This window comes from Ursus arctos, unplaced genomic scaffold, assembly GCF_023065955.2.
Source record: "Ursus arctos isolate Adak ecotype North America unplaced genomic scaffold, UrsArc2.0 scaffold_8, whole genome shotgun sequence".
NCBI classification, from domain to species: Eukaryota; Metazoa; Chordata; class Mammalia; order Carnivora; family Ursidae; genus Ursus; species Ursus arctos.
In genome coordinates this window covers 34,746,138-34,772,763 of record NW_026623100.1, presented here as the reverse complement: position 1 = coordinate 34,772,763, position 26,626 = coordinate 34,746,138, and the positions used below count along the sequence as shown (strand labels likewise).

Below are 26,626 nucleotides of genomic sequence, written 5' to 3'. Positions count from 1 at the left end.
GGAATCATATAATATTTGACCTTCTATGACTGGCTTTTTTCACTTACCATAATATCCTCATGGTTCATCCATATTGTAGAAATGACAAGATTTCTTTTTTAAGGTTGAGTCATATTCCATTATAAATAAATGCCACATTTTCTTCAGCCATTTATCCATTAGTGGATGTTTAGGTTGCTTCTACCCCTTGGTTATTGTGAATAATGTTGCAGTGAACATGGATGTGCAAGTATCTCTTCAAGATCCTGTTTTTAATTCTTTCGAATATACCCTGAGAAGTGGGGTTCCTGAGTAATATGGTAATTCTATGTTTAATTTTCTGTTTTCCGCAGTGGCTGTATCAGTTTACATTCCTACCAACAGTGCACAAGGGTTCTAATACCTCCACGTCCTCGCCAGCACTCGTTATTGTCTGTGTGTGTGTTTGCTTAATAATGGCATCCTAACAAGCATGAAGTGTTATCTCCTTGTGATTTTGAGCTGCATTTTCCTGATGTTTAGTGATGTTGAGCATCTTTTCCTATACTTGTTGGCCATTTCTTTGTATAACTTTTAAATATTCTAATTAATGTTATATATATTAGCTATATATTATGTCTGTTATAGACATATTATATGTGTATATATTACATAGCATATGTTATGTATTATATGTTCATGTTATATATATATATTTTATATATTAATATGTTATATACATATATAGTGTGTGTGTGAAGATGGAAGTCTGGGCTTCCCACTTGGCTTTTGCTGGCATGTCTGCGGGGAGGGGCTGCAGTTTTTTCTGTGATTTTTGGCTGGAAAAGAGTAGTTAGTGTCTATGAGTTTCTGTCTTGCCAGGCTGTCCTTTTCCTGGGTTTGGCTAAAGAGACCAAGCTTTTATTGGGGCTTTTTTGTCTCCACCCATTGGTGTTTTTAACTTACCAGTTGCTTCAGTTTCCAGTCTAGGATTTATGGGACAAAAAGAAATCTCAGGCAGCTCACCACCATTTCATTCCTTGGGTTCCAAAGTTTCTAGTCAGTCTGCTTTCTGTCCACATTTCAGGCCCTTCTTATTGTGCTTTTTAAAATCTATACTAGTGTCCAAAGTATTTAGTTGTACTTAGAAGGAAGAATAGGCAAGAGCACATCTACTCCATTTTCCTGGAAATGGAAGTCTTCCGTTTGTGCTTTTTAAAAAACAAACTCTTTACATCATTTCCTAAGGCTTTAGAAGGAAGCAGAGATGAAAGCAATTCAACTTAACTTAAAAATTTTTTTTCCTACGATTTTAATCAGAAGCCCTATGTGATGTTTTTAACCCTCCTAGGCTCAGACTTCTGCCAGATAGAGGCCATACCCACACCCTACCTCTCTCAGACAGTGTCAGAGCTGTGAAAGGAATTGGAGGAGGTAACATGCTTTCTCACATGCGTGTTAGTGGTCAAAGAAGCAGCATCCTCTCTGCACTGACAGCAGAGTGAGGATGTGCCTGTTGCACCTACCCAAACTCAGAAATGGTTACTAGTCTCACTAGAGACGTTTAATTTTGATAGATGCCGTGTACCGTTTACCGGAGTATGGTAGGAGTCCTTTGATAACATCTGGGATGTGTACCCTGATGGACCAAAGGGATTTTGGTTTCTGACGGACAATTGGAAGTTGCGTTTTGGACTTCAGATTCCTTGACCTAAAGGCAGGAAAAGGTGAATTATCTTCAGACTTAAAGGAATAAGAACTCAAGCTCAAGCTTGTGCCAGACGCTCAGGTTCTGTGTTCATGTTTCCTGGCCCAGATGGATTCCATCCGCAGTGAGCTTGATAGTGAGGACACTGAGCTGCCGCCAGTGACGTTTGAAGACTTGATTTCAGCAGAAGAGATCTCAGAAGATTTGAGGGAGGAAAATGTTTCCATATTCCTACAAGAGAGGAAGGTAGATTGTGCACAGTAGGGACATCAGGCTTGATGGGGGACAAGAATCTGGAACAGATTATTTAAAAAGATGCTTTGATGCTATTTTCTGTGTAAGAAAAGATGTGTGTGTGTGTGTGTGTGTGTGTACACATCCATAATACATACTGTTTGGATTTGCCTGAACAAAACACTGAAAGGATGAGAAAGAAGGAGAGAGGGAGGGAGGGTGAATGGGAGAAAGGGAAAGAAACAGGGAGGTTTCCCTATAGGGGATGAGTACTGGAGTAAAAAGTAATTTCGTTTTTTTTTTTCTTTTTGAATGTTAATATATTACTTATTTTAGAAGTAAAATAAAATTTTAAGCTGTTTTGTAGTTCCTTGGATAAGTAAGCAGGGATCCAAAAAACTTTCAGGTTGGGTAAGAGCAGGCCATGTCATATCAACATCATGGCCTCTTTGGAAAGGTTTCTGGATAGGAAACTTAGTTGAGTGCACTAGGTCCAGGGTCTATGGATTGTGTCATTTGGGTAAGGACACTCATGAGAGATCTGTGAGCAAGTTGGATAGTGTAGGCTGGATGCCAGGAATAATAGCTACTGTGTATAATGGTATCTGACCTGTGGTTTGATATTAATTTGGAGGAAACCTTCTGAGGAAGAATGCCCTACAGCTTACCATTAGTTTTATGTTATTTTACATTTAGCAGATAACTTGGTTAAAGAGAAGACACAGTTATCAATTTTGTACCTAATATAAAGTTGGAAGATATAACCACTACATTGTGTAATAGAATCAGGATCCAAAATGATCCGTATGAATGGAGCAATGGACTGATTCTAATGAGATGAAATAACAAGGCAGGTCATACTCTTGAATTTTTATTTTAACAACTTCACAAGCATAGTTCTGGAAGGCAGAGATTTAAAGCAGTGTAAAATGGAAAAAGACTTAAGTATTTTAGTGGTCAATTAACTCAGTATGAATGTGTAGTGTAATTCAGCTGCCAAAAGAAAAAAATGCCATTTTTAGCTACATTAATAAAATTAATAGTAGGTGACGATGCTGGTCTACTCTGCATGAGTCAGACCACACCTGGAGTATTCCATTCATTTCCTGGGGCCATTCTTGTCAAAGGGACATAGACAAAGCGAAGCATTTAAGTGGTGATGCAACCAAAAAACATGTCTATGGAAGTAGATATATTTAACCTAGAGAAGAAAACATTTAGAGCCTAATTAATAATCTTTCAATTGTTTAGAAAGTGGAGAAGACGTCTTACTCTTTTTGCTCTGAAGAGGACAGTCTAGGAACAAGAGATGGAAGTTTCCAGTTGGATGTAAGGAAGCGTACAGTACAGGCTGTCTGCATTTGGGCTGAGGGTCCAAAGAAGTGGCATTATTGTAAGAAAACTGCTTGTCCAAAGGCTCTAGAAGGGATTACGATTCGAGCTGCCTGACTGCTCTAGATCAGTGCTACTTAAAGGACCTTGTTTTCTTTGTCTTTCCCTGGCTGTCTTTCCCTAGCTCCTCATACTACTTTTCTTTGTAAATCAAGATAAAATTCACCCTTTTAAATATAATTCAGTGATTTTTAGTATATTCACAGGGTCATTTATCCATCACCATGTACCTAATTCCAGAACATTTTTTTCCATCATCTCTGAAGGAGACCTATCCCTGTTAGCAGTCATTCCTCATGCCCCCCTTGCCACAGTCTTTGGCCACCGTTAGTCAACTTTGTGGTGTATATTCGGGACATTTCTTATAAATGAAATAATATAATATATGGCCTCTTATGACTTCTTTCACTTAACATAATGTTGATGGTTTAACCATGCTGTAGCATGGATGAGTGCCTCATTTATCCATGTGATAGTATATATGAGTACCTTTTCCCCTTTTCATGGCTGCATAATATTCCATGTGCGTATATCACATTTTGTTTATCCTGCTGGACATTTGGGTTGTTTCCACTTTTTGGCATTATGAATAGTGCTGCTGAGGACATTTGTGTACAAGTTTTTCTGTGAACATTATGTTTCCTTTCCCTTGGGTATATACACAAGGATGAAATTGCTGATCAAGTACAACTCTGCTTTTTGAAAAAATGCCAAACTGTTTTCCATAGGAGCTGCACTATTTTGTATTCTTCCAGCAACGTATAAAGGTTCCAGTCTCCACATCCTTGGCAACATTTTTTATTGTTTCTATTTTTTGATTACAGCCATCCTTGTGGTTTGGAGTGATACCTCATTGTGGTTTTGATTTGCATTTTCCAAGTGATTAATGGTATTAAGCATCTTTTCATGTGCTTATCAGCCGTTTCTGTATGCTCTTGGAGAAATGTCCATTCAGATCCTTTGCCAATTTTTACATCGTGTTGTCTTTTTATTGTTGAGTTTTAAGGGTTCTTTATATAGCCTGGATCCTTGTCAGGTGTATGGTTTGCAAATATTTTTTTTTCCATTCTTTGCATTGTCTTTCATTTTCTTAATAGTGTTCTTTGAAGTGCAAAATTTTTAAATTTTGATGAAGTGCAGTTTATCTGTTTTTTTTCTTTGATCGCTTGTGCTTCAGGTGTCATATCTAAGAACTATTACCTAATCCAACACCATGAAGATTTGTGTGCATATTTTCTTTGGGGAATTTTTAGATCTTCAGTCCATTTTGAATTATTTTTTGTATACGGTATGAGGTAGGGATCTAAATTTTTTCTTTTGCATGTAGATAATCTAGTTGTCTCAAAATCATTTTTTGAAAAGACTAATCTTTCCCTCATTGAATTGTTTTGGCACCCTTGTCAAAAATCAATTGGCTATAAACGTATGGATGCTATTCAGAGGTTGTTGTGCCTGAATGTAAATCCAGGAACTATGTTCCTCGTGGGTAAAATATCACTGGGAAAAGAAACAAGTCAGCTTAGTTACTTAATTGATTTATGGCCTGGAGCAAGTTTCTTATCTCCCTATGGGCTGGTAACAGTTTACTAACCAGCACACTTTTGTGGGCCACACCTAGCCCTGCTCTAAGTGTTTGCTGCTTTAAATGCCACTGAGGAATAGCATCCTGGGCCCTTTCCCTAGAGCTACTGGATTAGAATCTGCTTTTAAACAGGATCCCCAAGTAATTCATATGCGTATAAAAGTTTGAGTAGCACTGTTCTAAATCAGAATTTTAGATGACTTGAAAGATCTGTTCAGTAAGTACAGGATTAATTAATGAGTAAGACTCTGGAAAGGGAGAGTCAATGTGAGTGTGGAGGAGAGTGGTATTTGAGACTTGTTACGTAGCAGAAGCCCAGATACTTTGGCCTTCATAGAACACCAGGGCCAGCCTAGATCTCCAGGTGTTTCTTTTCAGTACCGTACCAGACTTAATGTTTTACTTTGCCTGTGAATAATTCCTTGAAGAGAGTTATAAAGGAAATTTAGAGTTATTGAGGGGAAAAGGAGCAAAGAAGAGTAAGGCAGAAGATTTTCACAAAGCAGCCAGTAGGAGAAATAAACAAATTTCAGGCCTTAGAACTGGATTCCTTCACCTTTAAGTTAAAAAAGAGGCTGAAATTTGCTTTTTAAAAGGGTCTGTGGAACCGTGGTGTGTTCCCAGAAGCAAGCAGCAATAATGCTGAGTTATAAAAGCCGAAAATGTTGAATATTTGAATGGGGTCAAAGCCGGTGAATTACTTCTTTGGAAACTTAATCTGTCAAATGCAAGCACTATCAGTGCTGGGAATTTGCAGGTATCATGCTGACATTCCAAGGAAGGGTGACCTGAGCAAATATCTAGGGAAATTAGTTATATGCCATACTCCTTTTACTGTTCGGAGGTGAGCGACGTTATTGGTACGCTCTTTAGAAGGCTATCTTCTTTGTTTTCCTGAACTTATATGTAAAAGTTTCTATAGATGTACTTAGGGATTAAGGCCTCACCTAAGGCCTTAAGATTCTTAACTAGGAATCCTCTTGCTGTGGGAATTTTGAAGATAGGGATAGAATACTGTTTTATGCTACAAGTGTCATTAATTAGGACCCCAGATAAACTTGAGATTTGTGATAACCTATAAGATCTGGGTTGAAGGCATGATTTTCAAATGGCAGCTTTTGCATGTATTTATGAAGAAAGTTTTTAGCACTTCAAACAGATAAATATATTAATAAGGCAACTACAAATAATTTAAAATATCTACTTAATAAAGCAGGTCTTCTAATAGCATGTTTATGTCAGTACTTTATTAGTCCTCTGTAATGTTAGTCTAAAAATTAAGTTTAAAATGACAATACACACTCCTTAGACTTATCACTGTTTAAATCATGTAATATAAACTGATCTGATCTATAATTTAACTGAACATTTCCCACTCCCCTGAAAATCAGGTTTTGACTTACACTTACCACAAAGATTTTTATTTCAGTGTACCCCAAATAATAGTTGTCGCCAAGGGCATCAAGGCGTCCTCCTTATATCCTGCCTTTTCCTGTGTGATTGAGCTCTAATTCCGTGTGGGCTCTACCCCATACCTCTGTGTCCATTTCTGTTCTCCAAGCCTGGACAGGGCTTTTAACGAAGGCCAGGGAATGCTTGGGCCTCCTCTGGCCTATTGCTGCTGCGACCTGGGCAGTGCACCCTCAGTGTGAGTCAGTCTCACTTTGCAGCAAGTTTTTCTCTTGACCTTTTCTGCATTTCGCAGCCATTCAAATCGATCTTCTCCATCAGTTGCAGACTAGTGAGGTATTACTCTAAAATCTGAGATGTGCTGCATCATCAAGTCGTTAAAAGTAAGTGCCATGGTCTCCCTCCAAAGAGGAGATCTTTTCTGCTTGGACGTCTCTCAGGAACTGTGCAGAAGGCAAAATGAACAGGAATTTGGGCTTGAACTGATCAGCAAACAGCCTGGCACCTGTTCTAGCATGCCATCTGCAGATGTTAATTATCCAGTTTGGGTCCTCTAATAGCTCTTGACCTCCTCTTGGCTCTACCAAATGCTTTTTTTTTTCCTTCCTGATTCTTTATTATTCCTCTCGGGGTGAAACAAATCAGAGGTAGCGTTGCTGATTCTTTTTCAAACAGTTAAATGTAGACAAATTACTAATGTGGAAACATGAGTCTTTGATTCCTCCTGCGAACATTTGGAGAACATGATCATCTGCTCTATTTTGGCTTCAAGAACTTCTCCCCGTTCTTCCTCCTTCCTCAACTGTGTAAATGAAATCAAGTTTTTGAAGAGTTGGTGATGAGAGTAAAAAGCAGGGGGAAGAACGGGCCTCTACGACATGAACCCTGAAATCACGTTCTGTTGTGCGGAACTTGAGAGACTGCATTTTCTGCCTCATCATCGCCTTTGTCTGTTATCCAAAGTAGTTGCTCTAAGCCTTTTATTTCTCTCATCAAGCTTCTTTCTCATTCCGTTGTACTGCAAACGTGGTCTTGTTCTCTACCAAAAACAGAACAATAGAACTGAACTCACTGAAGTTCCCTTTTCTCCAGCTGTAAACCAATACGCCTATCCATCCTTGTTTCCTTCCTGCTCCTCTTTCTAAGACCCGTTCCTTTATCGGTGCCCTCAGTCCCCACCCCTTCTTCCTGCCGGGCTTGGTTCCATTAGTTATCCGTTGTCCTCTCCTGTATGCTGAAGGTTTCTGCTCCTGGCTCCTTCCGCTCTCCCATGCTCGATTCTCTCTCATCCTGAGAATTCCTTCTGGCAATGCTGTTCCTCTCTGGAGCACAGAATGTTCCAGAAGACTCATCTGTAGTTGCCAGCTCTATGTGCTCAACTCTTTGCAAGTCCATTTCTTCCCCCCCCCCACCCCCATCCTATCCCTTCTCTGAAACTGTTTTTGCATAGGGCTCCAGTGACTTCCCACTGTCAGTTCCAGCGGTCACATTTCTATTTTTGTCTACCTTTCTGAGGCAACAGTCATTCTTACTCCCTCAGAGGAAAGTTCTAATGAATTTTAACTTTGATGCTCAGGGTTCAGGCAAATTCATTTGCTACTATGAGATTTCTTCTTGTTTTGGTATATAATTTCAGATTAAAAGAGACTTTATATGTCGCTCTAAGCAGCCAAATCTCTAGTTTGTGTAGTGGTAGTTACTGTTTTTATGGCCTGAATTGTCATGTTTGTCTGGTGACTCAGAACCACTTGTGTTTCCACTCCCTTCCCCTCCCCCCTTTTTTAAACAAAGTAAAACAATTTATTAAAACTAGGTTTTTTTTATCTTATATTTGTGCAAAAATCCTTTTACCCAGCTTGCTCACTTTTTCTTTCCCCAGCTTACTTCTTGATGACATTGGATTTTAAACATCATCATTACAAAGATTTGCATCTATGGATGTTGAAGTAACTATGCCAAGGTGTGAGGCAACTTCTAGTGCCTAAATGGGTCCTGACACATAGGAAGTGCTCAATAAACATTTGTTGACTAAGTGAATTTCATAAGCAGTCCCGAGAGAGCATATGCAGTTCCAACCAGAGAGCTAGAAACATGATCCATCTTACGTTCCATTCGGTTGGCTTGAAAGGCTTAATTATAAGCGAAATGTTTAGGTCTGGGTGCCATTATAGTCTGTTCAGAACTTTGTAAAGCAGTTATTCTTTTCACATATTTCTTCAAGGGAGAAAAACAGTACAAACCATTTAAAGGTCATGTTAAATTCACTTGTGTACCTACAACCAGGAAAAAAAAAAACCCACCCGTTTCATTTTTCTGAATTAAAAATTCACACGTTTAAATAATTCATACTGTCTGGCTCATACTCTCTGCAGTACTTGTGGAGATGGGCGTCTTTGCTCCTGGCTGACATGGAGCACGGATGGAGTGAGCAAGTAGGCACCCTGTGTGCATCTGGTTCTAGAATCTCATCCAGGAGAGTGCTGTAGTTTAGTAGGAGTGTAGAACTGTTTACTGAAGATCTGGCCATGCATCTCAGTGACCACTAGAAACCTGCTCTTGACCCTCCTCTTCAGTCTTACCTCTCGTAGCGGTTAAGGTCATCTGCATTTAAATTATCTATGCTAATGGAACCCACGGGCTCATTCTGTCTCTATGGGTGTCTGTAACTAATACTATATTTCTCAACTCTTCTTTATAGAGAGACCTGTCGGGGCACAAGAACATTGTCGGTTACATTGACTCCAGTATCAACAGTGTGAGCAGCGGTGATGTATGGGAAGTGCTCATTCTCATGGACTTCTGTAGGGGTAAGGATGTGACCCATACCTTGAGCTCCCGTTGCTCTGGCACTTTGAATGTCAAGGGCACCGGGGCCATTTCAGTTCACGTGCACTGGGCCCTAATGTATGTTGTTCTGGTTTTAAAGATGTGCAGACTGTGAGACTGAAAGATCCAGAGCCTGCTGTCACCTCTGGGTGATTCTTACAATGGCGAACAATTTGAAGTGGTGGATAATACAAAACTCCCCTTTTGTTAGCTTTAGGGAGGTTTGGTGCTTGTATATGAATGAGAATGTATGAGGGTGAGAATGAATGTGTTATTTGTGATGCTTTAAAACAAGCAATCAAGGCACATAACAAAGACCCAACTCCAGATGGACCGAAGAAACAATTCAGCCTCCCCACTCCCTCCCTCCTGTGTTCTCTTCTCCACCCACACCTCCATCCTTGTGTTATGGGGGAAAATAATCCTTTTCGTCTAATGGAAATGACCTTTCCTCTCCTTGCTTGCAAGCTGTAATTGCCAGTAAAGGCTATATTCAAACGATGCTGCTGTGAACAGTGGAGTTAAGTAGTTGAGAGCTTGGGATTTCAAGCAGCATTTATCTTGGGAAATACAGACCGTAGCGCGACTTGATTCAGAGTTGACTTCATACAACCGGTTCGGAGGTTTGACTTTTTTGGCCTAAGCAACTGTCACTTATAAGCTTGGGTCACTGCCTCACTGTTTGGTGCCCTGTTTTATAATCATCCCTACTTCCACTGACATTTTCCTTGCCTTTAAAGATACTATCCATAAATTAAATATGTTGTTAATCCCCAAAATGTGATGTTAACCAATAATTTCAGCCTACTCTGTAATAACTCTTAGCTGATTTTATAAAAGATACTACCAAATTCGACTTGACAGTTTGTTTCTTCCTGTCCATTCTTCTTTGGACGGTGAGATGTTTCAAGACAAGGCAGTGGGAGCATCCAGGGATCTGGATGATTTTGTAAGTGAGGTCATCAGTCTTTTGGTCCTGGAGATGAAATACTGGTGTAGCCTTTCTACATTCTCAGCAGTGGGTAGTGAGTGAAGCCAGAGAGACTGAGCCATTCTTAAAGTACAGACTATAAAGCTGTCTTCTTCCTGTTCCTGGGGTCTGATGTGTAGTCTGATTCTTACTAAAAGATACGGCAGGTTGAACCTGTGGCCTCATCTCATGCAAACGGAGACAGTGTAACCAAGCAGCTATAGCAGGACCATACTGTCCATTCTACTGATCTTGACGATGTCATGAAGGCAGCTCATGTCTGGAGTACTTTATAAAATAAACTGGTTTTGAGGCATTAGAAGAGGCCCTGGATTGTAAGAAGACGAATCTGGGCCTGGGAATCGAGACACTTGGGTTGCAGTCGTGGTTCAGCCAGTGACCCGTGTCCAGGTTGCTCCTCCAGGGACAACCGTTCATTGTCTGGGGTGAGTGGTGAGTCTGAACGTTGCTAAGCTCTCGCTTGCTCTGTGCCCCCTTGCAGGAGGCCAGGTGGTCAACCTGATGAACCAGCGCCTGCAAACAGGTTTTACAGAGAATGAAGTGCTCCAGATATTTTGTGACACCTGTGAAGCCGTTGCCCGCCTGCATCAGTGCAAAACTCCCATTATCCACCGTGACCTGAAGGTGAGGGCCACACTGTAGCATTAAGTGCGTTCTTACAGAGGGTTTTCCATCTGCCCCGAGAATGGGGGAGACACTTTGGGGATGTGAGAGAACAGGCACGGTAACCTTACATTTCTTATATTCTGCTTGGTGAGAGAAGATGCAAAGAAAAAAGAAAGTACAGTACAGGTATCACTTAAATTACTTAAGCAGCCTTTAGAAATTCTTATAATCAGCAAATGCCCGAATACATGTTGTCTTTGTTTTTCCTGATGTAGTCCCAAATTTACTTTGTCAGGGGCATGGAAAATGATAGACTAATTTAAATAGTTTGCAAACAGCAATGCTTGGTTTTCAACATCTGTTTCATATTTTGCAAAATCCAGTGATTATTTAAAAATTTGTTCTACTAATTACTGTCTCCTTATAGTGGGCCTTTCATATTATATAATCACTTGACAATGTTTGTTGCCTGGACTTGGCACCTGGTTAGGATTCACCAGCATGTATGGCACACCAACTATGTGCCACGTACCCTACCGGACACTTTACACACACTGTCTCTTGGAGGAAGATGTTCTTCTTTACATTTATAGTTAAGGAAACTCGGGAGTAGAAACATTACGTGACTTGACTAAGGTCGTATGACCAGGAAGGAGCAGGACCCGGATGTGAATCCTGCTCTTCTGATTCTAAATTACAATTTCTTTTCATTATACCTGTGTTTTGAGGAACATGCTTCATAGCTAATACTTTGGATCAGCATGCCCTGGTGTGCTTGTTAAATGCAGGTACCGGATTCCACACTGAATCTGTTGGGCTGTAACTTTTGTGGCGGTGTCAGGGAAGCCCAGCAATTCATAGCTTAATAATCACCCCCTGTGGGTTTTGTATCTTCTAAAGCTTGAGGATCATAGCAGCATAGTAGCATTTCTGTGTCGAGAATGTTGTTGTCGTTTTAGCTTTTTTAAAAATGGAGATGTAATTTATAACCATAAAATTCACCCTTTCAAAGTATACAATTCAGTGGCTTTTACTATATTTACAAGGCTGTACAACCATCACCACTATCTAATTCCAAAACATTTCATCTCCCCAAAAGAAACCCTGTATCCATCAGCAATCACTCTCATTCCCACCGCACCCCAGCCCCAGGCAACCGCTAATCTGCTTTCTGTGGCCTGGCCTGCGCATTTCATATAAATGGCTCATACAATAAGTGGCCTCTTGTGTCTGATTCTTTCACCTAACCATGGTGCCAGGGTTCATCTGTGTTGCACTATGTAGCAGTACCTCATTCCTTTTTATGGCAGGATACTCATAGTGTGGAGAGACCACGTTTTGTTCTTCTAGTCATCAGTTGATGGACATTTGAATCGTTTCTACTTCAGATAGTATGAAAAGGCTACTATGAGCATCTGTGTACTAGTTTTAAGTGGATATGTGTTTTCAGTTCTCTTGTAAGTACATCTAGGGGTGGAATTGTTGGGTCATGTGGTAACCACAGTTAACTTTTGGGGGAACTGCCAAACTGTTTTCCAGAGCGGCTGTCCTATTTTACATCCCACCAGCAATACAGGAGGGTTCCAGTTTTTCCACATCCTCACCAACCCTCTTGTCCTTTTTTATTTCAGCCATCACAGTTGGTGTAAAGTGGTGCATACATACTGGTGTTTCTGTACTAAAGTATTTAGCTGACGGGAAGATAGTACATACCTTTAGAAGCTCAGGGAGCCTTCTCCAGTGTCCCTCTGTAGTCAGCCCTTTTTTCTGCGTAGAAAAGGGAGAATACATTTCAGCAATTATTATGAGCCTAGCATAGTACGAGTACATAATTCTGTGGAGGTGGTACAGGTATAATATGGTTCCTACCCCCAAGATGTTTAAGTATCGGTGAGAGGATATAAATGAAATGTTCAGACTTGAAACAGAGACAGGTGAAGCACGAAGTCCTAGAACAAAGTGATGAACAGCAGAGAATCGAGCCGCTTAATGTATGGTCAGATAGGGGGACCAGGTAGTGGGGGTTGGAATCTTCCCGAGTGGTGGGACTTCACAGGCTCATGGGCTATGGGTGGTCACAGAGAGGATGAAGGCCATTTTAGGCAGAGAGCAGAGCCCGAGGGCTTCCTAGAGAAGGGGAGAAGGAGGCTTTAGAGCTTGCGTGTTCATCTCCAGGCACACGCCTGGCACAGCAAGTGCCTAAGGGGGCATAGAGGTAAGGGCAAGGGGAGGAGGCAGAGATGGCCACTGAGCATCCTTGTAGAGAATGCTGTTCCCATGTTCTTAAAATATTTCTTTATTTTAACTGGATTAAATGAGGCCTCAATGATGAATCATCGTGTACCTGTAAATAATACCTACCTAATTTACCTAGTCCCAGCATATCAGTGCCCTGTGGTGCTCACAGTGCTGCTGTGAGGCAGTGATGGGAGCCTGAAGTACAGAGCTCAAGGTCTAGCCCGGGAACAGGGAGTAGGACAGTGTTTGGGCTCAGGCAGCAGGAGCCCCAGATGCTTTCTCCACTGCACGGAACAGTCTGTGAGATATTTTAGCAGAGGACCATGGACAGAGTGGAAACGGAGGAGAGGCCACAGAATGAGTGAGGACAGGCTGCCGTGTTCTGTTCCCCAGCTTGCCCCCAGCCCTGTACCCCTTAACCCTCCTTGGTGCTCCTGAGAGTTGCGTGGTGCTGGCAACACAGTATTGGACTCTGTAGTTGTGTCTACCTCCGTAGTGGAGACCATCGGGCGTGCTGCCGGCTTGCCAGTAGTGTTTCAGGAGACTGTTGCCATTTCTCCTCTACCTTGGAAATCCTTGAATGTAAATAGGGGGCCCCTGGGAGGAGGCCTCGATTGTAATTGTTCCAGAAGAGCCCTGCCGCAGTCAGTTTTAGTCGTTGACTCCTGGTGGTTTTGATTGAAGTTTTCCCAAACTCCACAGCTTCCCCTCTATGCCATCTAGCTGCTCTCGTTAGCAAGTGAGATTTTGTTATTTCTGCTAATACGTGCTTGGTGGGCAGTCCCATTTGCCTGCCACACTGCCAGCCTCCTAAGGCCCGAATGAAAAGTCCCTGCGTACCTCGTTTGCCATCCCGTAGTCTCAGACACTCTGAGCTCCATGTCCAGCCACTCCAGTGCCAGTAGTAGCCAGAGCCAAGAAGTGCTTTATTCCCCTGCTGGCCAGAGGAAGTGCTGGTTGCTGGTCTCTGGGTGCTTCTCGGAGCAGGACTTATATTTGGTGAGGTGGCACCACCTTGAGTAAGAGTCAGTAGGACACGAGAAAGAGCGCAGGCCAGGCCAGCTGTGGATCCCCTTGTTGAGCCAGTGCTGCCCCACGTGGGGGTGCATTGTTCACATACAGAACTGAGGAAAACCTCTCTTGCCCTGCCCACCACGCGTGTGGTCTTTCAGATTCTGTGTAGGAAATAAGTTGAAAGCGGTCCCTGTCCTTAAGCAGCTTATGTTCTAAAACTAACCATGACAGAAGTTCTGTTCTTCATTGGAGGTCTTTTCCTCAAATACTTTAACATTTTCCTCATTTCTCTGTTTTGTTTTGTTTTAATTTTTATCTCTCTCAGGAAAGAAAGAGATCATTGCAGATCATGGGGTCATAGAGCTGGGAAGGTCACGTAAGCCAGCCCTGTCCTGTTAACAGTGAGGAAGCCTCTGCCCGGAAGGGCTGTGACCTGCCCAGCTACTTCTGTGATCAAAGCAGAGCAAAGGCCATGGGTTTTTACTCCCATTTTGGTTTTTGGTTGGTTCGTTTTGCTCAGTTATACTGTGCTGTTTGTCCAGGCATGTAAGAAAGGGGAAGAAAGGGTTAAGATTTAATAAATGCATTCAGATTGAAAAAGTTATGAATGTCTCTTTTTTTTGGTCAGAAAAGAGATTTTGATTTCATGAAGCACAATAGGATGGAGATTCTTGTCCCATTTTTAGAATCTTAAGTTTGAAAACCTACGTTTGTCTAATCCTCCAGAATTTCTAGTGGTAATAAATTCTGTGACTGGAATGTCTGAAAGCCATCTCTGTTTGGAATAATGTCAAGATGAAGGGTCAATAGGAGGTGGCTTTCCAGATCTTTTAGCTAAAGCTATGAGCAGAGTTTGGGAGTGACGACTTTAATAAACTTCTTAAGCCTATAGGTTGGGAAGTAAGGTCAGCAGCATTAATCTCTCAAAGAGCTGGAAGACTATAGGATTGTAAGCAGTGGTAACCAGTGTTAGGCTAACATCCTAAGGAACTTTGCCAAAAACAAAGTCACTCTGCAAATTCTCTGGAGCTTCCAGAAGTTGATGTCTGAAGGTCCAGTTGGTTCTCTACCTTCCTAGTCTCACTTAATCCTTCTGGGCCCTACTCTAGCCCTGGCCTTAGTCACCTTCCCCCTGGATGATTGCACCTGCTCTCATGTTCCCCCTTCTCCTCTGTCACTGGCTGTCCTTCCTCAAACACCTCTTTTCGTCTGCTGCTGAGTGGCTCCCAAGGGGCCTTCCCTGGTCTGCCATCTGTCAGCTGCTCTGGTCCTCTCTTCTGCTGCCTTCGCCCCGTCTGAGCTGCCCACATTCCGTAACTGCATAACACACATCAAAGCAGTGGGGAGGGGTAGCCTCAGCAGTCAGGCAGGCCGAGCCCACATCCTGCCCTACCAGCCCTGTGACCTCAGGCATGTTAGGTAACTTCTTTTCTCATCTGTTAAGTGGGGGCAATGGGCTTTGTAAGAATTTCATGAAATTAACATGGGTAAAAGTGCAGGGAGCAGCGTCAGGCTCATAGTGAGTGCTGTTAGTTGTTGATGCTATTGTTATTATCATCATTCCTGCCTCTATGCTTCTATTACAAGTTTCACTTCCCCAAGTCCTTCACTAACCCGAGGCCTAGCATTATCTGGTTTCCCCATTCATAAGGGCACTAGTCCAGAGAATGTCTAGCCCCCTTGTCTTCAGTGTTCTTTGCCACACCAGTGCCCAGCAGAGTGCTGTCCCAGCTGCAGTGGCCTGTCTCAGTGCCTCAGATGCCTCAAGCCTGCTGCCCTCTCAGTGCCATCCTGCTGGCTGTCCTCTGGGAGCCACCTCTTCCCCCGGGTGGTCCACGCCTTCTCCCTCCATTTGGGTCTCTGCTCACCTCATCACAGTGACCGTTCCAGCTATGCTGTTTGCTGTAGCATTCCTCTTCACGTCGCGTGTGTTTAACCTGTTGGGTTTTTCCCCATAACATTTATCACCACCTGGCAATTATACCTGCTTTCTTTTTTTTTTTTTTTTAAAGATTTTATTTATTTATTCGACAGAGATAGAGACAGCCAGCGAGAGAGGGAACACAAGCAGGGGGAGTGGGAGAGGAAGAAGCAGGCTCATAGCAGAGGAGCCTGATGCGGGGCTCGATCCTATAATGCCGGGATCACGCCCTGAGCCTAAGGCAGATGCTCAACCGCTGTGCCACCCAGGCGCCCCTATACCTGCTTTCTTATTCGCTTCCACTGGACTCTAAGCTCCGTGAGCAGATGAACCTTGATTTGTTCACAGCCTTATACCCAGAACCTTCTAGGCGTATAGTAGGAGTTTGTGCGTGTTTCTCTATTAAATGAATAATCATAACTTCTTAGGTTTATATAGGGAGATTTATAGTTTGCTTTTACATATCTTCTGTTACTTGCTTCATAACAGCAGTGATAGAAATATTATTAGCTTTCCTTTGCAGATGAGAAACAAACCCAAAGAGATTTAAAGGTTTGTCCAGGGTCAGACATCTGAATAGTCCCTGAGGTCCTGTGACCTCCAAGTCCAATGTGGTTGTCGCATGCCAGGCTCTGTGTGAAGTGTATTGTTGGTGGTGGTGGTGGTGACAAAGGGCAGCAGTCAGCTTGATCTTGGAGGTTTCCACAGGTGTCCCAAGTCACAGGGTCAGACTGAGAAGGTGCAGAGGTGGCTGCTGCCAAGCGAGTTCACCTTCGCAACCTCGTGATCCTCCCAGTGAACCTGCAGAGCGGCCAGAGCAGGGCTTATGGTTCTTACCTGCATTCGTATTTCTTTGATGTTGGTAAGGCTTTCTCCTACATTAGTAGTTCTGGCTTTATGTCCACTTTTGTACGCACCCTTCATTTTTAACTGTGTTTTTTTTCCCCCTGCAAATATAGTTTTGTACAATGTTATCTTTATGGGAAGGAGGCAAGCTGAGGTGGGTACCAGGTTGATGCAGTATTAACTGCTGAGTTCTGCCACTCTGAAACTAACCAGAAATACAAACCTAGTTTTTAAGGTGGAGGGGGATAAAAACAAAACAAAACCCTTCCGTTGTGCCTCATCATGATTCTGTCTTTGTCTGATTGGTTTTCCTCCTCCCCGCAACCTAGTGATTTTGGTTCCTGGAACTACCTAGTTTGTGTTTTGAAGTGAGTTAACTTTTCAGTTTTTTAGATTATACATTCTAGCATCGGAAGTATAGACACTAATTTGGGAAGGGTCTGTGCACATACAATAGGAGACGCGTGGTTTCACGTGATGCTGGGGAAGAGATTGCTGCTAACTGATAAGGGATTGATGGGTACGTGACGTGTGAAATACCGGACTGGGTATTATTGTAGGACACACACAGGTGTAGTATAATTACAGACCGGAGGCTGACAAACTTTTCTACAAAGGACCAGATAGTAAATACTTTAGGCTTATCAGCCATATAGTCTCTGTCACAACTGCTCGGCTCTGCCACTGGCACTCCAAAGCAGCAGCCAGAGACTAGAGGATACGTGACGAACAGGCATAGCTTGATTTGGTCTGAAGGTCTTACTTTGCCAGCCCCTCATGGACAGTAAGTTCTACAGATTTTATAGGGTGGCCACGGAAGATTTTACTGAGGGTTTATGACTCAAGCAAGGCCTCGAAGAATGGCTAAGATTTGACAAGGGGAGCAATTGAATCAAAGGACAAAGCGGGCGATGCAGGGAATGGTTAAGAGACACTGAGCAACGCAGCCTGGGTAGTAATTAGACACCTGGCTCCTCATCGACTAGATTCCTATTATGGGGCCTTTCTGAACCTAAAGGACTAAGGCAGCCCTGTCCTTAAGCTTGTATCCAGTACAGTGGGCGTACTCATCACACCCACCACGGTTGGAGGATATTGTGGCTGGGCACCTTGAGCAGTGCTCCGCTTTTAACTTGCTTCCTGCCCTGGCAGAAAGGTAATTAATTACCTGTCTTTCTCTAGGGTTAAATGGCCTAGGTTTACTTCCCAGCTTCATCACTGTGGGCCTCACCCTCTGCATCTGTAAAACAGGGATATTATTATATTATTGTGAGGATAATCCATGTAAAGTGTTGAGTACAGTAATACTCATAATAGTAAAAGCTCAGTAAATGGTAGTTGATCCGTCTATAACCTCTAAATTAGATTGGAAATATTAGTATTGCTTTGTTGGAATTATTTTAGATTCCTGAAGTGAGTATATGTTCAGGATAGCTTGATGTCACTTTGTATAAATAGGTTAAACTGATGAGCTTTATAAAAAGCTGTAGATGGTAGAAATATTTGCTTGTCTCAGCCTTGTCCCTGGGGAACAAGAGCATATCCACGAGAGTTGACAGCCATAGTTCACCCTGCCTATGTGGCTAAAAATCCCAAGGCCAAAATTCTAGATTAAAGTGATTATAGGTTAATAGTGCCCCAGGTGCAAAAGCGTATCCTCTCTGGAAGAAAAATAGATTTGAAATTCAGTCCTCAAAGGCTTCCCACAGATGAATTCCAAGGAACATGAGTTAACAGCACCAATAACAAAACCCCTGATAACAACACCATAAGTGAGACGCAGTAGGAGTAAGAAACAATAAACAGAAGCATCGGTTTGCAGTAAAGGCTTTAGGTATTAGATTTAGCTGATACAGACTATATAATAAACAATTTTGTAATATATAATGCAATTTTCAGAAGAACTAAAGCAAGTATAGAAACAAGTATAGCAACAAGAGACTTTCACAATTGACCAGACTTTTTTTTTTTTAAGAACCAGTAGTAGTAGTAGTAGGCACAGGCATGTGGTGACTCCTATCTCGCTTCTGACAGATGGACACACACAAACACAGTGTTAAGTGTGTTTCTGTTTTTTAATTTATTCCTGTCAACCTGCATTTTCTGTAGCAAGCACTACGTTAGGCCCTAGTAGAGAAGACTACCAATAGGATTAAGAGATGGTGTTTGTCTTGAAGGAGCTTGTAGTCTACTCTTGCCTTTGTTTCCTAAGGTGATCAGTCTTTGGAAGGCTGATGACAGAGGACAGTGGAGACTACAGACTTCCTGGCTTAACAAGATTTTTTGGCTGCCATTTTACTATCCACACATAGCCAGGCCTGTCTTCCAACATACTAGTCAGCTCAGTTCACCTATACCAACAATTACTCATTGCATCTCGAGTACAGAAGGGCCCACCATCTTGGAGTTATTCTTTCATCGGTGTAGTCCTTTGATATCAGAGATTTCTGTAGGTTCTGGTATTTGCAAGTTCCCTTCTACCTGGAACTGCTAGCTCACTGTCCAAAGAATTCATCTATAAAAAGATAATACTTTAATAGGAAAACTGCACATTTGCCCACAGGCCTTTAATCACTTTGAGAAGTATCTAAAATACAGCAAATATTTATTATTCCAGAAATCCTAACATATTGTGGTAAAGAAATTGATATATGTGTGTATAAGGCCCAAATGAAATAATTGACATCAGGAAGAATAAAGTACTGAAGGACCGTGGGGAAGGAGTGACATTGGTCTCAGTGGGTCCTTGAGGGCGGCTTCAAAGAAGAGGTGCCATTTTGAACTGGAGTTTGAAAGATGAATGGGATATTGGTACTTGGGTAAGGAGGTGGGGGTCACAGAGAGCGTTCTAGACCGAAAGAAGAACATGAGAAAAGATACAGAGGCTTGAAAGTATTAGGACTATTTCTGTAGAAGTGAGAAATGTGACTAGAAATCTAGGAAAATGGGAATCTTGCTTCCCCATTATGAAATTCCTCTGTTTGCCCCCTCTACCCTCATTTCACCCTGTTACTGTGCTTTGTTTTTGTTCACTTGGGATGATTCCTGTCTAGATACTAGGAGGGGAATAACTTTCCAGTGCATATTAATGGGATTATCAGCAATAAAATATTTATATGACTATGAATCAAATTTCAAATGCATTACTGAATAATATCTTGGAATGGGTGGTTGGGGAATGTTTTTCAGGTTGAAAATATCCTCTTGCATGACCGAGGCCACTACGTCCTGTGTGACTTTGGAAGCGCCACCAACAAATTTCAGAATCCACAAACTGAGGGAGTCAATGCAGTAGAAGATGAGATTAAGAAGTAAGCATATCCTGCTTTCTTGGAGTCTTGTCCATGGCCAGATCAGCAACTGTACTTTCAGCTTATGGGTGAGAGGGTCAGGGTGGGAAGACCATGGTGCTAGTCACGGTGCCCTTGTCTCAGAGCATCATGTCGGCAGTTGAATTGTTTGATTTCAGGTGGAGGATGTGGAAGGGGTCCACAAGTGTTGATCAGTAGAGCAAAAGGAAGGAATCATACAGCACTTAAGCAATGGTCCAGTGATCACTGTACATAGATGTTTTGACTTACGTCACATGGCCCTTAAAAAGCTGAATGGTGCACAAACTGTAGAGGGACCGTGATGTTTTTAAGAGGAGTCACAACAACTGTGACATTATCAGTCCGTTGGATCTGTTTTTCCCTGAATCCTACATTGCTGTGTACTCCTTGTTCATAAGGAGCTCACCAGTCTAGTGGAATTAATGGTAAGTAGGGCTGTGAAGTCTCTACAGATACTGAATCCCTGACTTCGATGAGAAGAAGCTTCTTTAGATTTCTGGCTCCAGTAAGAAGCTGACACATTTTCCCCTCCTGTCCAGAGTGTTAGATTTTCCACAGGCAACAACACTCACCAGTACTACTAATAAACCAGCAGTCTGTTATGCACACCTCTATCCTGATGCTCGGTCTCCTTTCCTGCACCACCCCTGGCAGCCAAGCTGGGGCGGGAAGACTTCTGGTCCATGGCGCTGCTGGACAGCTAAACCATGGTGCCCCCTGGGCTTTAGAGACTGGAGCAGCGTAGGTCACGTGCTTGGTGACATCAAGACACTCACTTTGAAGCTGAGCTTATGCTATGTTTACCTGAGCCAGAGATAAGAGGAAAACTGTTGTTTCATCCACCTTCCAGCGGCAGAGACCAGCCACCTCCCACCCCAGCCAGGCCCCACTTTCTGCTCTTCTCCAGTGTCTCTGCCGGCATTGCCTATCTGAGTTGAGCCACATTGAAGGGAATTACTGTTTTTAAAAACAAATCAGAAAATACAGTATAAATATACAATCAGACAACAAGGATGTGCAGGAGAAGATTTTATCATTGGAGGACCCAAGAAAAGTTGCTTTTAGTGTTTATTGAAGTGCCTCAGTGTCTGGGTCTCCATGTGCCCTCAGACAGAAGGACTGCTTCTAGAGGGCCACGGGTGTGTACCAAGGACAGCTTTTCATTTTATCTGCACTAATATTTCATAATCTCTTCTGCAGATTGCTCCCAGGGAACTAGACTCTTTTAATTTAATATATATGTATTTAAAAAGTATTTCTGCTACCCCTGGTTTTTAATTGTAGCATTGACATATTTAACAAAAAACAAATCTCTTGATTGTAGATACACAACGCTGTCCTATCGAGCACCAGAAATGGTCAACCTGTACAGTGGCAAAATCATCACTACGAAGGCAGACATTTGGGTAGGTGTCAACTAACCTATCCGCACCTCAGATACCAGCAGTCTTGACCGTAAATTCCCAAGTCTAATGCAGACAGTGCCATTGTGAGAGTGGTCTCTGTACCATGTCACTGTCTCCCTAACCCTCAGGGTTATTCTTCACTCCAGGTGACCAGCCACTGCCTCATGAAGCATGTCAAAAGAAATGACTTTAGAGTTCTGTGAAAATCATTCAGGTGACCTGCCCAGTATTTAGGTGGTTTTCATATATGCGTTACCAGTTCTTAAGAGCAAGCTAGCTGAAATGCTTGTTCCTTATTGGAGCACAATTTGGTAATGATGGCAGAAATAATGTATGTCAGCAGCTAAATAGTGGTGTTGCGTTCTAAATTCAAATTTCTAATAGGTTAATAGTACAGAGTTTTTATATCTGCTTGTAAGTGTGGATGATGCCAGTATTTCTCAGTTATGGTAAATAAACCACTCGTAGCAATCTGCTTTATTTTTTTAGGCTCTTGGATGTTTGTTGTATAAATTATGCTACTTCACTTTGCCATTTGGAGAGAGTCAGGTGGCAATTTGTGATGGAAACTTCACAATTCCCGATAACTCCCGATATTCCCAAGACATGCACTGCCTAATTAGTAAGTATTTGAAGTTTCTAGTTCCATATTTTTATTCTTATCTCCAGGAACGAATTGGGGGACAGAGGGACTGGATTGCAGGAGTGATGGGTTGGATGCAAAGATAAGTCAGCCGGTAATGGTTGGTCACTCACAGACGATATAACAGTCTCTAGTTAGAGTCCTAGGTCTTTTTGCTAGAAATCTAAGCTCTTTTGCACTTGAGCAGAAATCCTAACTGTGCTTTGAGCCGTACAGTGCTGCTCTGTTCTCTTGCAGTCAGTATGAAAGAGTCCAGCTGACTCCTATCAAGTGATAAGAAATTCATCTTTGCAAAACTGGAAGCAACTCAAATTGAAATGATTGCCATGCGTTGGCTGGAGTGAATACATAATTAAGACTGTATAACTCTGTGGAACAAGGTTTTTTCTCTCTTTAGGTTGATCACTGGATTTTAATAACAAGCATTTAAACTCAGTGCTTGGTTTCAAATGTTTTTTAAGATTCCCCACTCTTCTGCATCATCCTAGCAAGCATATGTACCAGTTCATCAACCAGATGGTAGAACGAGTAATCTTTGCACAAGCCCTTGTACTAAAATGTGAAACAGAGATATTTTATCATTTTTCCACATTGGTCAGGGGATTTAGCATCGAAATTTTAACCATTATGGGTTTATAAGTCCTGGGATAGTTTGGGTCCCAGTTTGGGTCCTGGGGTTGCATTTGAAAAAAATAGAAGCAGATATGGGTAGAGCATCTGACATTTGTTGAGGGCTTACTCATATCTTACTTAATTCTTAAAATCTTATATAGTAAATATAATTATCCCCATTATACAAGTGAGGAAGCCGAAGCTGAGAAAATATGGGTCACTTACAGTAACGTAGTTACAGCTTTTAGATGACCACCCGTCCCACTGGGCCAATTTTGTAAATCCACTTCTTCTTCTGTTTAGGAGCCAAAAAGTGGGGGGAGGGGTATTTAAAGAGACAGAGTATGGCATTTAATGGTTGCTGGATTGTTTTCAGAGGTAAAGCAGTAGCATAGTCCCTCCTTATCCATGGACTTGCTTCTGTGATTTTAGTTACCTACACTTCACCGCAGTGGGAAGCAGATGATCCTACTTCTGATGTATGGTCAGAAGGTCAATAGTAGGCTAACATTATGTCACCATGCCTGTGTCATTCCCCCACGACATCTCACCACATAGGCATTTTATGCTTTCACATCATCACAAGAAGGGTGAGTACAGTATAATGAGTTGTTTTGAGAGAGAGAGACCACATTCACATAACTTTTATTGTGGCATATTGTCATAATTGCTCTATTTTATTATTCATTATTGGTAGCTAATCTCATACCATACCTAATTTATAAATTGAGCTTTATCATAAGAATGTATGCATAGGAGAAAACAGAGTATATATTGGAGTCAGTACTATCTGCGGTTTCAGGCTTCTACGGGGGATCTCAGAGTGTGTCCCCCCGGATAAGAAGGGACAACTGTATATCTGTTCTAGAACTCAGCTACATAAGTGAGATTGGCAAGATATATAGGAAATGGCCAAATCTGGTGCCAGAATGGTAGGAGTTTTTGGTAATCCATTTTCTTTTTAACATTTGTACAGCAAATTCATATTAGGAAAAACAACTCTTTACAAATGTCTGTAACAGTGACATCTTTCCCAAACTCTGACCTATTTCTTTACAAATTACTTGAAGATTCCAGAGTCACCCTGAAGTCACAGGTCTAAAATTAAATGTATTATCCTTGCCCAATTACTGCCAATACACAGTTCACCTCTTTTTTTCAGTTTCTATTCATGGTGTCACCATTCAAGCCGAGATCGTGGAAATTTAAGGTTTTCTTTGGATCTGGCTCGCAAGAGAGAGTACAGTCAGGCATTTTCTAAGCAGTGCTTTGGAGTCTGTCCTGTCTCCATCACATTCTCTCTGTTCTCATCACTGTCACCGTAGTGTATACACACTGGGCCAGTGCGTGCCTATAGGGGTGGAGTGGCCACCAGCCTCTCTCCTCCTTCAGTCAGTCCAGCCCCGCCTCACCGTGAGATCAGTCTTACACAGCGCCCCCGTCAGTCCCCATAGTAAACGTCCTGGTTTGCCCATGGTCCCACGTAGGGCCCAAGTATTTAGCATGGCGTTTAAGACCCTTCATACTCTGGTTCCACCCCACCCACCCAGCCTTATTTCCCTGTGTTCTCTGACAAGGAAATCTCTGTTCTGTCCTTCTGGCACCTGCATTTTCTCACAACGGGGCCTTCCCTTGCCTTTCTCCCAAGTGCATTTTTGCCCAGACTGTTCCCTCACCAAGAATATCTTTTTCTTCTCTTTCCCCTGACTGACTAAATTCTTTCCTGCCTTCAAGGACCAGCCCAAACCCTGCTTCTTCTTTTTTATAATTTATTTATTTATTAGAGAAAAGAGAGTACATGAGCTAGGGGGGTGGGGTTGGGCAGAGGGAGTGGGAGAGAAAATCTCAAGCAGAGCCCTGGCTGAGCGAGGATCCGGACGTGGGGGCTCGATCTCACAGCCCTGAGATCATGACCTGAGGTGAAATCCAGAGTCGGACTCTCAACCGGCTGAGCCACCCAGGCGCCCCCAAACCCTCCTTCTTCTGCAAGGACTTCGCAAGACTGCAGCCTCGTCAGTCTTTCCTCCAGTTGGTGTTCAGACCGTTCATTTGGTTCCTTAAACAGTAACGCCTTGCCTTGTTGTTTGTATGTGTGCAGGTGTATGTTTGTGTGTCTTCACTAAAATGCTTTTCCTGGGAATTTTTCCAGCTTCAGAAAGGGCAGAAGCTTAAAGGATCTGGAAATAAACAAGTGTTCTATAGATTATGTAAAAGTAGAGATGTATTTATTATTGTATAATTTCTCTTAGAATGGAAACCAGCTAATATTTCCAACAAAGGAATAGTAAGTCAGTTCTTAAAATTTGAGTTTTGAGGGGTACTTGGCTGGCTCAGTTGGTGGACATGTGCCTCTTGATCCTCAGGGTCTTGAGTTCTAGCCCCACATTGGGGGTAGAGATTATTAAAAAAGAAAGAAAGAAAAAGGGGGGGGAGGGAGGGAGGGGAAAAAATAAGTTTTGATTATAAGTATCAAGGATAATCGTTTGTTTAGCAAGATAAGGAAGCCAGAAGCCTGTAACTTCTAGGTACCAGAATATGAATGTGGTAACTTTAAATTTTTTTTCCTTTTTTTTCAAAGATTTTATTTATTAATTTGACAGAGAGAGAGACAGCCAGCGAGAGAGGGAACACAAGCAGGGGGAGTGGAGAGGAAGAAGCAGGCTCCTAGTGTAGGAGCCTGATGCGGGGCTCGATCCCTTAACGCTGGGATCACGCCCTGAGCTGAAGGCAGACGCTTTACGACTGCGCCACCAGGCGCCCCGAACGTGGTAACTTTAATGAGAGCTTGCTTGAGTCCCTGTTGTACAAGCCACAGAATGTGAACTCCAAGTATCTTTGTTACAGTTCAGAAACTTTGTTACTTTCTTGTGCATATTAAAAAATTTAGGGAAGTTAGAGCTTCCATTTCTGAGAGGGGAGGAAAAGAGCTAATGTACACTGTTTGACTTTTATGAGAAATGAAAAAAAATCATTTGGTAACAGAGAAATTAATGTTTTCTAGCTAATGTAATAAATATTAGGGTATTATTAAATATGTTCACATACGTTTGTCTTAGGATATATGTTGGAACCAGACCCTGATAAAAGGCCGGATATTTACCAGGTATCCTACTTCTCATTTAAACTACTCAAGAAAGAATGCCCAATTCCTAATGTACAGGTATGTGAAAGGTGCTTTTTAGGGGGAGTAAACATTATCAGATTGTCATTTAAAATTCCTGGAGTGTGAACCAGCTATTTAATGAATATAGATGTCCTTGTTTTGTGTGGTAGGGGGCATTCAAGCAGAGCTAACTATGAAGCAATTACTATAAAGAGAATCCAATTTTCCCATAGAATTTAATTATTAAACTAGGCAATTATACACACACACACACACACACACACACACACACTCCCTAGGGATTGAGTTGAGCACTTTGGGTGAAAATTAACCAAACTACTATCTTGTTAACTTCCACAGTTCACTAAGAGCCCTGTGCCTGTTGTATTTACCTAGTGTTGGTAAAGCAGGCCTCTGAACTTGCCCCCGTACGGACTGGAACATAAGCCCCTTGTCCCTTTTCTCTTTTATTGCATCAGAGCTTTCTTGATTCTGCTTCTACTCTCCGCCATCTATAACTCACACTCCTTTCCCTCTACCCTCCTCACACACATCAGGCCATAGGAATGTTTTCTATTTTAGTAATCCTAAGCTCTGCACTCAACAGTTTTCAGAATACAGTGCTTGCAACCCCCCTTTTTATAGTCTTAGCATATTTTTCATGTGTGAACCAGTTCCCTTGAATATTTTACTAATGGATGCCATAATAAATAAGCTCTAATCTGAAATTGTCTTCCAGTTTTCCCAATAATGAACTTTTGATGTCACTGTTGGAACTTGAGGGTACTGATAAATAACACTGCT

At 42.1% G+C, this 26,626-nt stretch overlaps 1 protein-coding gene and 1 long non-coding RNA gene across 11 annotated transcripts in view; one reads left to right on the top strand and one right to left on the bottom strand.

The window, feature by feature from the left end:
• Positions 1-26,626, top strand: part of AAK1 (AP2 associated kinase 1) — a 163,290-nt gene that overhangs the window by 83,608 nt on the left and 53,056 nt on the right. For all 10 annotated transcript variants that reach the window (XM_044377535.3, XM_026483910.4, XM_057309408.1 and 7 more), the window contains exons 4-9: positions 8,983-9,091; positions 10,583-10,725; positions 19,916-20,037; positions 21,383-21,464; positions 21,954-22,086; positions 25,776-25,879. In XM_044377535.3, the coding sequence (XP_044233470.2) occupies positions 8,983-9,091; positions 10,583-10,725; positions 19,916-20,037; positions 21,383-21,464; positions 21,954-22,086; positions 25,776-25,879 (693 nt within the window). The remainder of the gene's footprint in view (positions 1-8,982; positions 9,092-10,582; positions 10,726-19,915; positions 20,038-21,382; positions 21,465-21,953; positions 22,087-25,775; positions 25,880-26,626) is intronic.
• On the bottom strand, positions 1,499-7,722 carry LOC130543185 (uncharacterized). The gene is made up of 2 exons (XR_008958329.1): positions 6,284-7,722; positions 1,499-1,897 (listed from the first exon to the last, which is right to left on the bottom strand). It is a non-coding gene; the product is annotated as an uncharacterized LOC130543185 (long non-coding RNA).